General features: G+C 45.3%; 1 protein-coding gene across 8 annotated transcripts in view; it reads right to left on the reverse strand.

Moving 5' to 3' along the window:
• Positions 1 to 17813, reverse strand: part of Unc-115a (actin binding LIM protein Uncoordinated 115a) — a 558372-nt gene that overhangs the window by 265636 nt on the left and 274923 nt on the right. For all 8 annotated transcript variants that reach the window (XM_050191443.3, XM_050191440.3, XM_050191439.3 and 5 more), the window contains one exon: positions 375 to 475. In XM_050191443.3, coding sequence (XP_050047400.1) covers positions 375 to 475 — 101 coding nt within the window. The remainder of the gene's footprint in view (positions 1 to 374; positions 476 to 17813) is intronic.

Raw genomic sequence — 17813 nt, forward strand, 5'->3', positions numbered from 1 at the left:
GTAAAAAACTAAACAGAACGCCTAAGAACATAACGTCACTATTTGAAATTAAAACTGAGGATTGAAATAAGGGAAAATTGTCTAACGTTACAAAGCACAACACATCAATGCCACCCCTCACTTTCCTGCTCCATGCATGCATGGTTCTACACTAAGCAGAGCCCCCAATGACTTTTAAAAAATACCTTTAGTGGCTACCACAAAGTGTTGATAAAAGTAAACACAGATAATACATTCAGCTGCTAGTTCCACATTTGCTCCGAATACCAACAAAAATGAGGTATAAAATAATGGCTTCAAGTGCATTTGGCTTCATTTTAAAATACCCAGCACAATAAAGACAGTGGCATGCAACAAGTGAACATGCTCTCTACCTGCTCCTCAGCAACCGCGTCTTTGCATGTGTCATCCAGTTTCCTATCCTCCGTTTTGCCATCAGGCCCTGGACCACAGCGCGGATGCCAGATGGCACCTCCTGCATGTTGATAAAATCAGCATTGCTGGTAACTGCTTCAGTTTTCCAATACCATGTCACATGTGCCCACTTTGTTCAAGCATCTCAATTCAGCAACAAACATAGCACGAGCCAAGAGGGTCTAGTAAAACATCCTGGATGCTTTTGCTGTTTATACAGTAGTGCAGTGCCAATCAAAGCATGTTTTTCATTGAACTATGAGTCATAAAAGGACAGTACCCTTCAACAGGCAAAAATTTTGTAGGAAAAAGTAAAAAAAAGGTGGGAGGTGTGGGGGGGGGGGGGGGGGCAATGCATCCAGCCTAACACCACACACACAGAAGGCTAACAGTACAGATTGCCTACATCGATAGAGAGAGAGAGAGGGGGAGGGAGGGGACGAAGGAAAGGCAGGGAGGTTAAAAGGAAGCTGAAGAGTCTGTCGAATTCAATAAGACACTCATATACGGATGTGGGAACCTTATAAACTATGCATGTAAAATTTTGGGCGGAATTTTTCACTTAGGAACGACGTAATCGCCGGTTAACATTGCGCTGTCGCTCCGCCCCCCGTTTAGCGCCGTGCGCTGCTGCTGACGCTGATGATGCGAGAGGAGACCGGAAACCGCCGCGTAGTGACGTCAGCACTGGTGTTCCGCTCCTTCGCAGTCTCCGCGACCGTGCCTGACCGCGCTTGTTTCTGCGTGCGTGCCGTCATAATCTCCCTCGCTCGAGCCTGCATTCCTTTGCTTGTGTGTATGTAGAGTAGTAGTTGACGTGCGCAGCATCAATTGAAGTGGTGGGCCGATCATGCCGGCGTTCTGTGCAGCCTACGGTTGCCCGAACACCAGCGGCCGCGACGATGTTCCATTACTCTCCGCAAGACAAGAAGCTTGCAGCTAAGTGGGAGGCTGCTGTGAATGGAAAGAATTTCAAGCGCTCAAGAACAACAGTGCTGTGCTCTAACCACTTCCATGACGACGATTACTACCAGAGTTTATCAATAAGGCGTGAATGAGTGAGAGTACAGCTTTCTACTAGCAGGCTTTCTAAATGCAGTGCGAAAAGGTCGGGGCAACGAACGCACAATGGCAGGACGGGTGCGGGCGGACAGATGGTAACTGGTCTTGGAAGACCTTATGAATACACGAACTCGTCCAAACCTGGATTTTGATTTATTGCTAGCTCCTTCGTGTTAGCACGCTGAACGGAAGGTATGTACATGCTCATCTCCCACCCTTGACGCAGGTTTGGTCGCAAACCGCCGTTAATTCTCTATTCGCACGTGTGTTGTGAAACAGCCAACATGCAGCTACCATAATGCAGTGCAAGTGTAAAGTTTTCATGTGTTTGAAAGCCGGCGCACGCCAGGACGCTGCGCTCCCCCTCGCGCACGGAGAGAAAGCGGCTGTCTCACGTAGCCGACGGAATTCACCGCCTTTACGGCTCCAGTTACGATTAGCGTGCGGATGGCGCGCTGATGAAGGCCACTACACATGACACAAGATCCGGAAAATTTTTCCCGCATGTAAACCATCTGTGTAGATTGCCGACAGCTTTGGGGCAGCGTACAAATGCCGACGATTGCACGAGGAACATAACAGTACAGTTGTTTGCCCGGAAACGAACTCACTGGATCGCTGAATACAGCTTTACAAAAAACATATTCCACAAAGAACATTCCTAACACGAGGAGATGCTAACACTTTGCTTTCATTCGCGTCGAAAGTAACGCTTGCTACCAGCATCTTTTGCTTCTTGGAGAGGCCGGCTACGTATACATGTAGGGAGCAACGCCGAACTCCTCAGAGAAACGCAAGCTCTCGAAATTTACCATTACCGTCTCACCAAACCACAGCGCCAAACCACCTTGCACCGTGCTTCATGTGTGGCGGCAGCGGCCGGTCCGGATGAACACCAATGTTGACGTCACGAGGCGCCCGACCAATCACAGGCGGAAACGTGGGGTGCGAGCTGCCAGAGTCTGCTGCTGCACTTTTCGTCGAAATAAAAGCTGTTTGCGCTTTCTTTCGCTCAATTTCGATGCGATATTCGGATTCGGAGGGTTGAAAACCATTACGTACAGCTCTTCACTCATTTTTTCTGGAAAACTCTTCAGCTTCCCTTTAACCAGACTGAGTCCCGTTTGCTACCCTACACGTGGGGAGGGGGATGGGGGAGTGAAATAGAGAGAGAGAAAACATGAGTATATATCACACTTTCAGATGCGCTATGTTGGGTGCAGGATGTCTACAGTTGGGCACTCAAGTCTGTTGCCTTCAGGTAGTGAAGAAGCGCCCGAATTGCTTTCTGGGCTAATGAACTGTGAGGCCAGGCTCCCAAGATCTTTGCTTCTGTGAGTTGCCTATCGTCCAGTCTATTCAAGGCACATTGGAGAGTGACATTGGTTATCAAAGCGAGAATAGTGGTACTGAAGATCACTGATGGTCTCTTCACACTTGCACTTAGCGCACATCGGTGAGTCCGCCATTCCAATACAATAGCTGTAGGAGCTAGTGAATGTTACTCCTACCCACAGCCAACACAGCAGTGTTGCGTCACTTCGTGCAAGGTTTGCTGGTAATTTCAGTTTCAGTGATGGGTCGAGGCTGTATAAACAACAGAGTTCTGTGATGTATGCCAGTAACGGAACTTGATGGTATGAGCGAGACTGCGAAGCTCTCTTGCTGCGTCTACTCTCGATAAAGGTATAAGGAGTGTCGGTGCTCCAGCATGGGCATGTTGGGCAGCGTCATCAGCGAGGTAATTACCAACGATGCCACAATGTCCCAGCAGCCACTGAAAGATTATGTCACGTCCTCATTCAGAAGTGCAATGGCAATTTCACTGATTTGGGACACCAGCTGCTCGTAATTACCACGTAGTAAGCCTTGCAAGCTTTGGAGGGCTGCTCTCGAATCACAAGATATTGCCCATTTGCTAGGCAGTTCTTTTTCAATGTATTCAATACATTGAAAGCTTACATTAAAAAAGGTGTTGCACATTGGAGCTATCCACGAAGGTTCCTCATCATCAACACAAGGTGTTTTTCCCTCACTAGAGCCCAGAGTCAAAGAAAAAGGTGTCCTGTGATTTGCGACACTGGATCCTAAGGATTAACAAGAACCAATAAGCTTTAGAATAGTAAGCTGTTGGGCTAGTTGGTTTGACATATCTTGCAAAGGGAGCACAGAAGTGTGGCCTCCTTTTGGTCTCCTTTTTTCTGCCACACTTCTGCGGTCCCCTTTGCAAAATGTAACAAGAACAAACTTCATCACAAGAGTGTTTTGATACAGAGAGAAAAAAAAAAAAGATGAAAAAAATTAACAGTAGAAGCATAGATGTAATGCACCCAGCCCACTAATTTTTCGAGCACAAACGAGAAATTAAAGTTTTATTGCTCTGCCAGAAGGCTTATGCTTTCTCAGTGTTCCATCCAAGTACTAAAACGACAAATTACAGAAAGCAGATGTAAAATGCTTGCATATGAATTGGTGCCTAAACATTTGCACCAGCATAACATGGCAGGCTTGTACATATGCACTATCTCTTGGAGTTGAGGTTTGTGTAGCTTGAATAGCTAGCGGTGAAGACATGGTGGTGTACATTGCACTTGCTTCAATCTTAATTTACCATGTTACTTATTCTTCATTGCATTCACAAAAAATAAATGGTGTAATCAGCTTTCATTTATTCTCATCCCACATAAAGAAAGACAGTGGTGATGTACTGCTGTCCTTGGAGTAAGCTGTCACGTATCGATACTGTTACACATTAACGAAATATGATGCTAATGTTTTAAGTGCTTTGATATCTGTCTATCAGATGGAATTACAGCAGGCACTGTGTTAGCAGATGCCAGAATGTTCTACTAAAAGCCTTCTTGAGGATATGCATGTAGTGGGATGTAGCTATTTTGTGCTCATCCATGCGGATGTGACAATATGTGACACTAACCCATGGCAGGAATCTGAAAACACCACACAAGCCACACAAAAATAATGCAATCTTCCCACCAACTGTCACTTAAATTGTGGGTATTAAAAAGCAACCATCAGAGCATTACCAATGCCATGCTTACACAGCCAGCCATGTCATATTGGCTAATAGAACCCCACTTGGCTCCACCACAAAGGTGGCTTCAAAGTGCATCAAATAGCAATGCCTAGGTCTGGTTGCAAAGTTCCCGTCACTTGTGAAGAGCGGGGAGTTGAAAAAAAGCAGGCTGGACATCTAATAGGCCCAGATGTGCTACCTGAAACTTTGCAAAACTGTCACCTATAAGAATTGCCACCCTTGCAGAATGTTGGGTCAGTGGCACCTGTTGCTTTCTACGACAGGAACAGTGCACTCCTCAGATACATCAGTGGTGCCCTTCTCGGTCCCAATATCGTCCACCTTCGCAATGCTAGGGAAGGCAGAAACTGGGCGCAAGGGGAACTGACGATCACGGCTAAATCTCGCGTGCCATATATGAAGGAAAGCGGGGAGGTAGCGTCGGAGCGATGGTGGGTCGCTTCGACTCTGCCAACAAGTGCGTACTTTGCATGGCCATGTGCAGTCGTGTGCGCCTTATCTTTAAAGGGATCTGAAGACAGCCCACACCTTTGTGTGAGGAGTGTTCTAGCCGCTCTTGCATTAAAGCGATTGAAGGCACGAAGGTCGCTTCGATCGCTGCTGCTGCTGCATTTGCTCACACCAGCACTTTGACAGCGTGTCCATGCTCATTGAGTGTGATGTGTTCATGTTTGCTTATGTGCGCTGACACCATGCTTGTTATTTCAGCTAGTAAGCGAATGTATTTGATAAATCTACTATTCTTAATTCCTATAGCTGTCTACTAATTTGCTATTGCAATTGATGTTCACCTTTTAGGTGAAACTGCGACTTTTTTTTCTTTTTCACCAAACTAATTGTTTCCAGATATGAAAATATAAATTATCGCAAACCCATTCTTCAAACCATTTCCATGTTACCACTTTTGCGACTGCACTATTACAACCCTCGATACTACTAGTATATCATTTTAGTGCGAGCACAAAGGGTGTCTATTTCTACTTGCGCATTTATTTTATGATGTATGCTCATCAATTCGCCTGTTCGTATAATTAGATTCCCATCCTAAATGAACTCACAGGACCAAATCGTACGACCATGATAAATGCATGTGCACCAGTGGAAAAACAACAGCACAAGCAGTGGTCACTGATTCTCTCATTGGAGAAACAAAGATTGCAGTCTTTTATTGCTTATATGTGGCAGCTGATTAGACCCCAAGAAGGTGAGGCTGAGGGTAGAATCTGTAAGTAAAAAAAAAGATTTTTTTTTACAGGCCGGGCCTGGTCACGCACACATGGGCCATGGTTAAGCTTAGTAATGAGCGCCCGGGCCCCACCCTGGTGTTGCGGGCCCGGGCCGAGAAATCAGGCCTGTGCAGTGCTCTAGGCAAGACTTCAAAGTCTGAACAAAATGTCGAGATGAGTTAGATATCTGCATTGCGATGGTGTGGAAGAGATTGGAAAACTGCTTGAATGGTGGAAAACTCGGCAAAAGGTTCCCTAGACTGTCTTCAATTTCCAAAAGTAATCTTTTCATAGCAATCAAAAGTGCAAGCAGTGAAAATATTTCAGTGAAACTGGTTACATTGTTTTCAAAAGCAGAGGTTGTGCTTAAAGGCCGAGTTGTTGAACAATCTTGTTTCTGCACAAAAATATGTACTTTCAGCAGCAGTGAATGTGTGCTGCCTTGCATTGCCTTGTCTGCAATCCTTTTAAAGCAAGAAAAAAAATTAAATTTTACTTGCTTTTCTAAAATACCAATGATCATTACCATGACAGCAAATAAATACCAGAATATTCAGTTACAATTTAAGGAACAGTGCAACTTGCTATTTGTCTCCACTTTTTTCTCCATTCAAGCAAATTGAGTAACATGCAACGACTTAAAATTATTTTAACAGAATTGAATTCCAACTACTCCACAATTTTTAGGTAAAAATTTAAGCCTACCCGGATGCTGCACAATCTTTCAAAGTTGGTGAAAGGGTGTGGTCCTTACATTTCTATCTAACAAAAGCGATGCCAAAAGAACATGACAGAACAGAAACGCGGAAACGTACCAGTAGTCAGTGACACTGTAAGGGTTAAGAATTTGCAGTGGTCATTGACATTCCCATTGCTTTGGTTATACGAGACATACACTGTCTCCGGTATTGGCCCATTTTCATATGGCACTCATCTGTCAGGATCGGCCATGACTATGACAACATGATGACTGTATGACGAAGATACAGTGACAACAACGGAACGATACAGGTGATGTAACAAAAACATGACGACAAAGGGGTGACTGTTCTCAAAAGATGGCGATAGTGGAACGACGATAGCGTGACAAACACAGAAGACAAGGAAGGCATGAAGACAATGAGATTACTACTAGATGACCATGGTGCGACAACGACGGTATGAGAACAATTTGATGAAAATGAAATGACGATGGAACAACCACAATGACGATGATGACGGTATGACAACGAATGCATGACAAAGTGTGTATGACAACAACACAATGAGGACGATAGAATGACAATGGTGGCATAATCACAACTGAATGATAGTATGATTACGAGAGAATGACTTCGATGAAACGAAAATGGTACGACAGCATCAGGATGACGTTTCTGAAGTGATAAGACGACAGTGTGACAATGGCATGATGATGATGAAATAACTGCATGACAACGAAAGTGAAGGCATGACAGTTCTGATGGCAAATTTGCAATGGTGACTATTTAATGACCACAACGGAATCGCAACAACACTATGACAATGAATGCATGACAAAGACTGTGTGACGACAGAATGATGACGATGGCATGCCAACAGTATGAGAGCAACAGTGTGGCAACTGCATTGCGATGGCTATTACTATGTGATAACTGCGCAGTCCTGGACCATGCCGGCCAACAAAATGAAAATAATGCATGCAGTTGGGTGCGTTTTAGACTGAAAAAACTGGGACACATGTGCTGTGTTTATTCGCTTGAGCTGTGATGCCACCAGAACAACAACTAATCTTGTCACATCCCTCCCTGCTTTATTTAGATAGGGTCAAAACAGTGTTTAAGGCTGTTAAGGCGAGCAGTGCAAGACGGGTCCTCGCACCCTGGTACTTCGAAGTAAAACAGGATTGCTGGAAGCTATGATAGCAGGCTTTGTGGCTTTCCTTGGCAACCCTTCCCCAGAATCTTGCCTAGGATTGGTATGGTCAGGGCAGTCTGGAGTTGCCTGCCTCTGCCGTCCCGAGGCTTGGAGCTAACTCCGAAGCTACGAGACTGTTGGAATTGTAGACTTGGTGGGGCAGCCAGGTGTGATCCAAGTATCATGTAATCCAGGTGTCATGAACAGTCTCTTGTATTCCTGGTAATAGGGCACATTAGAATGGTTGCCACTATGTCGTTATCCAAGGCACGGTACCAAACATGGATACACACAACAGCCTTCATTTTGGCCACTCCTGGGTGACTCATGCAGCAAATGGAGAACTTCACCTTGCAAGGAGGTTGGCACAAAGACCCTGGTATGCCACAACACACAGTTCCCTCAGACACTTAAGGAATGGAAGTCAGCTTCGTATGTTCTTCCATGTGACCCATGATTCGGCTGGCAACCTGATCATAATGCTGCTCTTACTTGGGCAGCCCTGGATCCCAGGCAGTGGCTGTAGGAATGGCATTTGGAGACAACAGCCTGGGCCAGACTCCTTCAAGCCTAAAACCGCCCGTGGGGCAGCCAACAAGAAAATGGGCAATTGGTAGTGGTAGCTGGCTTAACCGGCATGGGCAGTTTGGGGAACCAGGCCTGTACCTCAGGATATAGCTGTACCCAGACAACAGCAGGGTCTACCTCATCACCCTTGGAGAGCAGGATTCTGGATTGCCTCAAAACGCCAGCCCCGCAAGGTATTGCCTAAACTTTGCGACTCCAATACCTAAGTGGCTAGTTTTTCTCAGGGGTAGCCAGGCTGTGAGAAGCAAATGCAATGGGGCACTCTTCTACAGATGGTTCCCGTTGAGTCAGTACTGCTCAAATGCCAAGGAGAGATGCCTCAGTGAGAAGCACAGTTGACAATTTGGTATCAAAGTGCACCAGTACTGCAGCAGAGGCGAATAGCTCTATGCTTTTATGGAATGCGAGCTCTTTATCAGCTGTCCAGAGCTGACACCAACTCACTTTAGAGAGGATAAAGCACCATAGATAGCTTTGGCAAAGACTTTCTCTAAAAGGTAACCAACCTGTGTTAACTCCGACTTTCCTTGACCCCTCGGGATGCAGAGGCTTCCAGCCCAGCCTCAGTTTTGGATGGGCTTGCACACGGACCAGCCGCACTATGATATGGCCCAAGTTATGGTTTTGAGAATTCGCACATGAATAACTTCAGTCGCAGTCCCACGATTTTCAGGTGGTACAATACCTATTTGGCACACATTTGCCCAATGCTCTTTCATTAGCTCATTTGGTCTGAACATCACCAAATTACACTGATGTGGTCAAGGCCATGCAGAAGATTTTCTATCTCTCACTGAACTAGAGCCGGTAAAGCACTGAACGGCAGCCTTAGGTATTGGTACAAGCCTCTCAGATTGTTGATGGCACCTAGCTTTTGACATTCTTCACGTAGGGGGACGGTTTCGCAAATCGAGCTTTGCAAACTTCTCGCACCCAGTCAGCCTTGCAAGAAGTTCCTCAATCCTGGGAATGGGATACAAATCGATCTGGGTTTATGGTAGTCCTGAAGTCGCTGCACACCCTAACTCGACCATCACGCTTCAATACAGTACGATGGGCGCAGCCTACTGGGACATCTTCGTGGGTTCAATAGCTCCTTTCCAGTTCATCCTATGCAGTTCTTCCATGAACTGATCGTGCAAATCAAACTGTGCCTTCAAAAAACAGCTTCACCTCCTTCTGGCAAGGATAATGAAGCAGCAACGCCATGAAATGAACCCAAATGCTCAGAGAAAACTTCGCAATATTGACTCAACGCATCTTCTGCAGACTTCCCAATGTTGACTGCCTCTGGCTGGACAATACCTTACTTAAAATCCCTCATCCAGCTTCTTCTAAACAGCATAGGACATGGCCCCTTCCAAACAGCAGCAGCTGACACTCACTGTTGCCAAGTTTGACAACTGCATGCAGCTTTTCTAGGGTAGATTTCATGTCGCCGAAGAAACTCCTCAGCTACATACTCTATCATTCCAAAAATGTTCATGGAATAAACTTAGTGAACTTGCACTCATTAACAGCTGATACAATTCCGCCCGTATCTGACTCCATATCAAGCAACATGCCGTTCACTACTCCTTCCATGCACATTGGGTCTGAACTTGTCTTTTGAACCATCCAAAGGTAAAAAACTTCGTGACCCTCAAGCGGCACAAGCAGATTGTCCATGCTGTATACATGACTTGATCCACTACGAGCGTTTCTTCCCGAATGAACTTTCAAAACTCTTGCAAGGTGGCCTTTCTGGCCGCAGCTGTGACAAATGGTACTCCCATACCTGCACTGACGTGTCAGATGGCCTCTCCAGAAATGAAAACAGCAGCAGTTGTCATTTTGACTATCACTTGCTCTAGAGCTTCATCAGTTAGCACCTAAGCAAGCCGACTGCTCAATGGCTAAAACACTGTCTTTAGATGAATTGAAGTACACGCCCATCACCTCCAACAGCCTAGTTTACATGGGCATGTCATTGATGCCACTCGCAATCTAGTCTGTAGTGACTTACGGTCTCCCCCTCTTTCTCATGCATCAAGAAAAATGGGAAATTCACAACCACTTCTGACACACAAGGGGTGTAGTGCTTGCCTAGTACAATGAACATCTCGGTCAGCTTTGCTTGGCTGGTGTTCGGAGGTACCACACCAGGAAATATGACTGCAGACCGCAGCATGTCAAAAACACAGCCGTCTGCTTGTCACTTGGAATGTTGTTCGCAGTGAAGTACAGTTCAAATCGCTCACAATATTCCGCCTAATTCGATGTATTTGGGTTGAAGGTGTCCAGCTTCCCGATGACAGGCATGCTGGCATTTGATGTGCTCTGCCAGTTGGGTTCGTTAGTCCTCCTTGTCACCACTTGTGATAACTGCACAGTCCCCGGTCATGCTGGCCATTGAACTGAAAAAATCGCAAGCAGTTCGGCAGGTTTCGCACTGACCAAGTCGGGTCAAGTGTGCTGCATTTAGTTCCTTGAACTTAGATGCCCCTTGGGTGCCAGAACAATGGGAATTGAATCACGAAGCTGGAGCAATGGTGACAGAATGGCTACGACAGCATCACAAAGATGGTATCACAACTAATGCACGACGGCAATCCCATGACGACAACAGCCCGACGAGTGTCTGATGACGAAGCTGGAATCCCGAAGATGCAACAACCACGACATCAAAACCCTGAGCACATACCTAGTGGCCCAAGCTAGTAGGAAACTTGGGCCATTGGGTTGACATAAAAAGCTAGATGGATAGATACACTCAAAAGTGCTTGAAGTGGGTTAAGAAAGCCAATTACATTACATTTATGTTAAATGCATTTTTCTTTTGGATGAAGGTCTGGCATGTTAAATTGAGCGACCCTTATGTTGAAAGGAAAAAAATTGTCGACTACCTGACTGTGGCATGAAGCTACAAAGAAACTCAAGTTCAAACCCTAGAACAAAAAGAATTTTTACTTAACTGAAGGTTGCTTTCTGAGAAACGCATATAAATTTTCTTTGTTGCTTCATGGCTAAAGTCAGGTGGACTACAATTTTTTCCCTTTCATAACACTTCCTTCACCTTGAGGGCTTCCGCAGAACTGACCTGGCCCTTGTGTTCATTACTTTCTGGCACTATGCCGCTCACTGGGAATTGGACAATCGCATCTCAACACTATGGAGAAAGAAAGCCATGAAATGAAGCTGAATAAAGCTATAAAAATTGCTTTGATGATGTGAGAACATGGCTGCACGTGAGCATTACTCTCATGCCACAACATTATAATTAATAGAGATAGCTTCTAGCGTCAGTGTATTATGAAGTTTTGAAAGCAAACAGACCAGCTTATTTAAAGTTGCATTCTTGCCATGTTTGTTGGCTCGAGTTCTCACATTGTATGTTGCAATGGCTCATTGCAATTCAGAAATGCGATGAAATGGCTAGCGGTGTGCACATGAGAAGACACCTACGCAATAGCTATATATTGCCGTACAACTATTTCACAAATGTAGTATGGTTGTTAATATCACACTGACAGATGAGCATATTGAAGAGAGGATGTAATATTTTATTGATTTTTTGCCTGTTTCTTTGTCAGCAACAACTGCAGTTCACAAAGTTAAATCTGTCTATAACAAACTCTCTCTGTGAATGGTGCATTAACACCAACCCAGAACTGGATCATGCCATGCTTTGTATAGGCTCAAAGGCTGGGTACAAGCAGGCTTGAAAGCATGGGGCCTGGCTTGGGCAGGCAGTGCATAGCCCTTTTGGGCTTGAGCTGGCCCAGAAATAAAAGCCTTTACTCATGAGGCTTGCCACCAGACGTCGGCTTTCCCACACATCTTAGTCCAGAAACTGAGCTTACCTTATGTGCTAAATTTCGCCATGACAAGTGCATGCTAAATAACACAAAATTGGGCACACATGTGCAGAATAGAAGCAAATGCTAAAAATCAAGTCTGCTCCAGCACAACCAGCAATACGTTCAATTTGCTACAAATATTCATATCATATGAAATATCCAAGAAATTTAGATTACTTAGTCTCCTAATCAAATACCAATATTAAACATACAATAGTAGGTTGTTAGCAAAAATTTTATATTGCAATATGGTCATGGCATCACTTCTTTTCATGCTTGAGTGATGTGCAATAACATTTTCAAGGAGTACAGAAATTGTAGCACAAGAAAAGTCTATCTGGCATTCTTGACATTTTACTGACACTTACAATGAGTGGCAACACATTAACCCCTTCCGTGCCCTGCTATTTACCTGAATTCTGACCAAAAATGGCCCAATATATTATTTAGAAATTTTTTTATGACAAACACTGCACACAATGGTTGAATGTTTATTCAATATATCAACCATTACTGCAAGACTGAAGCTTAAAGAAAAACTGTAACCAAGTTTCACTTGGGCTAAATCGACTATAAATGCCTAGCGTATACTCTAAAAGTAATCGTGGCAAAGCCACAGGGCTGTAGGTTGCCTAATTTTGCTATTAGCAGCTATTAAATAGCGCGTACACCTGGCAGCAAAGCGGTAGCTATGCCAAAAATGCAAATACTGAAGAACCGTATGCAACTGTTGATCTCTCAGTTATGCCTAGGAAGCCAGGCGCATTGCTAGCTCATCATTTGTGAGTTGATGGGCGTCTGTTTCAGCAAGCCTCCTCCCTCTTGCATTCGTGATTTCAGCCGTTGCAACAATACCGATGCGTTGCGTGGCCGTCGGGTGCTCGAATACTAAGACGAGCGATGGCTGTGCCGTGCACAATGCTGAGCAGAGAAAGGCCAACACATCTTTCCTGTCCTAGCGTTCTCCGCAGCGCAGCAGGCAAGTGCTACGCGGACCAGTCAACGCACACAAAGTACGTAAACGGCGGTTGACAAAGCTGCACAAGCAACATTTCAACAGCACGGTCACTTAACCATCAAAATTTGCTTGGAAAACGCTTTCTCGAGATGACTGCAAGTACTATGAGCCACAATAGCACTCTAAAGCCAAAGGTAAGCTGCATTCAGGGTTGATATTCTCAAGCGATCATTTCCGGCAGTGCATCATCTTCAAGACATATTGCGCCTCTACATCTGACGTGTCAGAGTACATGAACGAAAGCCTTTCTGACACAGTGCCAGAAACGAGCAGGAACTGCTTGCTGCATTTGTCACGAATGTGAACGTGACGTGGTGACCATGGTACAGATGCGGCTGCAAGCCATGCAGGAATTAAATGCCAACAAAATGGGCGAAGCTTTATCATGGCCTAAGTCTGGCCTGTTAGACCGCGAGTTTACGCAAACATAGCACCGAGCCCCTCTAGCCATGCCGTGCCGAGCCTCGGCTAGTCATCATCCTTTACTACAGATGGCATTAGTTGTCTGACCGTTTGATGAGTCCAGCATTTCCAGCGTGCTAGGCAGCGACCAACCAAGTCTGATATGTCATGCCAGAAACACTAAGATCGCTAAAATTTTACCTTGCACTTTAAACGTGACCCGCAGCAGCGCAGTGATCAGTTGTTGCTGCAGTGCAAGCACACAAGTGTGCGGCAAGTGAGAGCTTTTTTTGTTTGTCAAAGGCACAGATGCAACACTCTCGCTTCAGCAAATGCTGCTGCTCATCCAAGCTAGCGCGCGATGCACCCTGTGCCAGTGGCTCCAGCGTGCAATAGGACATGCTCTATTCCTGCGTCAGTCACACTAAACTGTAGCTCATCCAATTTTTGCCGATGTAGCGTAACTACGCCATGCGTGAATCGAGTCCACATTAAGCCAGACTATACCCATGCCTTTCCACCCCAATGCGCTCTTCTTCAAGCGGAGGCAGAACGCATCGAGGCCGTGCTGTTGAACATAGACAACCAGCGAGAGAAAACCGGCTGGGCTCCGAGAATACTTCGCATCAAAAGAACATGGCGGGTATGCAACGGCATTGGCACAGAACACAATGCAGCTGGCAACGTACACTAACTTTGTGGCTAGCAGACATGCGGGACCTCTTTGCTGACACATGGAAACTGTATACAAGCAAGGGAAGCAGATGACCCGGGCTTGCCAGGCACTGGTTCTCTACAGCCTCCAAAGTATGTCACTTCCAGCGACTGGTAATGGCGGTGTTATTTTCAGTTTCGGTATGAAAAACATTGACTTTTGCGAACATTTTGTAAAGGGCCCACTCACATCTTAAGCGTAAAATCTTCCCGAGGCAACTGTATGTCTAAATTATCTGAAACAGGGCTTTTTAAACAGTCCGAAATTTCGTTGCAGTTGGCTTTTAAGGTGTTGGTCCCACTCTGGTGGAATGTGCTCCGCATTTTAGTCATTGTTTGTGGACGCACTGTGCTTTCTGGGCTCTTTGGATGGATATGAATTATATTGCATTAGAAAGCCTACTTTTTGCACTTTACAATGAGACCTAGTATTATCGCCGAGCCTGAAGTGTTGCCTGAAAGCAATTAAAACAATGCGAGCAAACAATGCTGTTTTCGCTGTACTAACCCCCACTTAACTGCATTACCGTCAAAACTGTTAAACATAAAACGAATTTTGCTGTTCCTTTAAATGAAATTTTATACAACGTTTCTATGAAGAGATATTGCGTGTAAAGCCATTAGAAATTTATATAGGCTCCAATAAAAATGGGCAAAATGATAAAACTTTATGAATGAATATCTTTCTTTTCCTTTTCAATGCAACAATATTTAGTGGTTTTCTGGGCTACAGTACACTTATCTATGCAACATTGTTTTGTGTTCTGATGAACAGTTCATGAGTTATTCTTAATTCAAATTGGCAATTTATGGTTATACTTGGTTGCGCATTACCGTAGAAGAGGCAAGACTATTAAGCCGAAACTAAAATTTTCAATAATCAAGCAGCAAGCCCTTCTCTGCAATTCTATGTAGAGAAAATTGTCTTATGTTGATTAAGAGATCCACAAGGCAGCAGTGAATTTAATTTTTCTGCTGGCCAGGTCCATGCAAATTGACATTCCTTTTCATGCACACGCCACGCCTACCCCACATTCCTTCAAGCACATGTGTCTGCAACCAGGCCTTCAGTGTGGTCCAGCAGCTCACTCAGTTGTGGCTGCTGGAAAAAAAAGAAAGAAAGCGCCGTGCACGGTAGACCATGACTGCATGCCAGCTAGCCAGCAGGCTCAGCTATTGTGCCATTGTGCCAAGGACAATTGCAGATAAAGTAAGACTATAGAGGCTAGAAGGTTCTTGGTCGTGAAGGCGCGAGCCAACGTGAAATACTTTGCTATGCTCCGGCAGATGGTGCCGGCACTCGCTGGCGGGTGCTTCTGCGAGCTCAGGCGCGCTTTTCAGCGAGCGCTCGCAAGTGACTGGCGCTTTCCGCCAGTCACTACTGTTTCCAAGTTCAGAAAACAGGCACGCAATTATCTATAAGGTCCCGTCAACCTTACAATATTAGCGAGCGCGCTTATTGCGACGGCCAACGAAATAAAACTTTGTTTTGGGCAAGTTGGTCCATAGCTGGTTCAAACGGCGCTTGTGATGCGTTTCTATGTATCTCATCTTCGTCTCTGTAGCGCTGCCATTTTAACCAGTGATGAAAGCTGTGCAAGAAGCTGTAATAAAGTGGTATTCTTTTTTTTCATACGGGAGAAGCAACACCAATCAGCCCACAAACGTGAAGAGAGGAAATTGAATGCAATCTGTTTATCGCAGCTTTGGTCTTGCACACTATGATCTACAAAAACACTGTATGATGAGCACTTTCAAAGCCTATGTTACAAGTTCTTTCTTTTTATTGCACAACCAAGGAAGGTATGTGCAAAAGCACGGAGCTTTTTCGCGACTGTCGTTCTACTGGCATCGCCTCATTTTCGGGAGCTTCTGCTTTTCTCTGTGTGTTCCGTTCCATGTTCTCTTCTTTTACAAAGACGTGCAGCCTCGTCAATGCATAGAACTTAATTATGTTTGTTGTCAAACTCCGCCCATGCTGACTGCACCCCACTTCTTTAAAGGGACACTAAAGGTGAATATTAAGTCAACATGGACTGTTGAAATACGATCGCAGAAACCTCGAAACGCTTGTTTCATGCAAAGAAGAGACTTATGTTAAGAGAAAATGAATTCTGAAGCGTCCACGTGCCTCTAGCGCAGTTCAATTCGCCCGCCCTCCGATCGAGGACTGGTGACGTCATAGTGTCATAGTGACGTTGCGCTGTCGGCGAGTAAAACAGCGCCCGCAGACGGCGCTACGGCTTTTCTGCGCAATACGCAAACGTGCGGCCAGAAACAGAGCCAAGACAGAGCCGACAGCAGTGCGAAAGCGGAACTATGGTAGCTAGCGGAAGGGAAAGCGCGTGACGATGAGCTGATTCTTTATTTTATCATGCCAACTTTGACACTTGTTGCAATGGATGACCCTGACAATGACACATTGACTCTCAATGCTGGGCTCGACTTCAGCGATTCAAGCACTGATGAACGTGACCAGCTGCTGAGGGCTCGCGCTGCCGGCGTTGTTGCGTACTACTACGACGGCAACTGTATGTCATGGCTGTACATATTCGCACATTTGTAGCCTTTCCTTCGTGAAAACCAAATGCTGCCCTCACCGCCCCGTCTTCGACCTGCAGTTCTTGCGCTTCGGAGAATGCAGGCAAGACCGACGGAACAGCGCTACGGGAAAGCATTGCTTTGAAAGGCACTCCACACGACTTCAGTAAGTGGGCGTTGAACTCGTAATCCGACGAAAGTGAAGCGAGCTCACTATGCGATTTTTCGGCTCTTTGCCACACGCTGTGGCAGAGGTACGGCACTTAACCACTTCGAACGGAGAGGTTCACTGGTTGGCACACAGTGATAAGTAACGTTGGATTCGCCACTGCAACTGCCCTTGGCAAAGTTCCACAGACCGTTTGCGCATCCCACGACATCACATGGACATGGCATTCTCGCTGCCTGTTCCAAATGCAAGTTTCGCGAGCCAGCAGAACCAGTGCAGCACAATGCGATAACGAAACAACTGAAACTCCAAAGCGCGCGCAGCGCAGAGTCGAGCGAAAATGAAACCTGTCGACCACCCATACTACTGAAGGGTAACGTCAAAATGTTATTTTTTCTTAGAATCGAATAGAAGTAGACAAGTAGCATTTTCTTCCGTCTTATAACCTAATGAAATGATCTTTTTAATACGAGTAGTTGAGTTCTAGAGACATAAATTATGATGAGGAGTGCCTTCGTCATCAGGCTAGTACCGGAATGCCACTGGGGGGTCAAAAATCGTGTCATGCATTTACCTCAATTTCTCGGTTACTAAAGCTCTGTTCGCGATTACACTGATGCCTTAGACGTTCTAGACCATTTCTTTATTGCTTTAACTTGACTTCATGGTAACCTTTAGTGTCCCTGTAAGCTTCGCTCCCTGAAGAAAATGCGAAAAGCAGACCATGCTTTCAGCATGAAGCTGATTCCTGCTGAAATGCACAGTAAATGTCTCCTCAATTTTAGAAACAAGCTCCTCAAAACCTTTGGAAGGGTAGATCAAGCCTCAATGATGAAACTGCCCGGTTAATATGGAATTTCCATCATGTTCTGCTTGTAGATGCAAAATA

This window comes from Dermacentor andersoni, chromosome 1 (genome assembly GCF_023375885.2).
Source record: "Dermacentor andersoni chromosome 1, qqDerAnde1_hic_scaffold, whole genome shotgun sequence".
In the NCBI taxonomy this organism is placed as follows: domain Eukaryota; kingdom Metazoa; phylum Arthropoda; class Arachnida; order Ixodida; family Ixodidae; genus Dermacentor; species Dermacentor andersoni.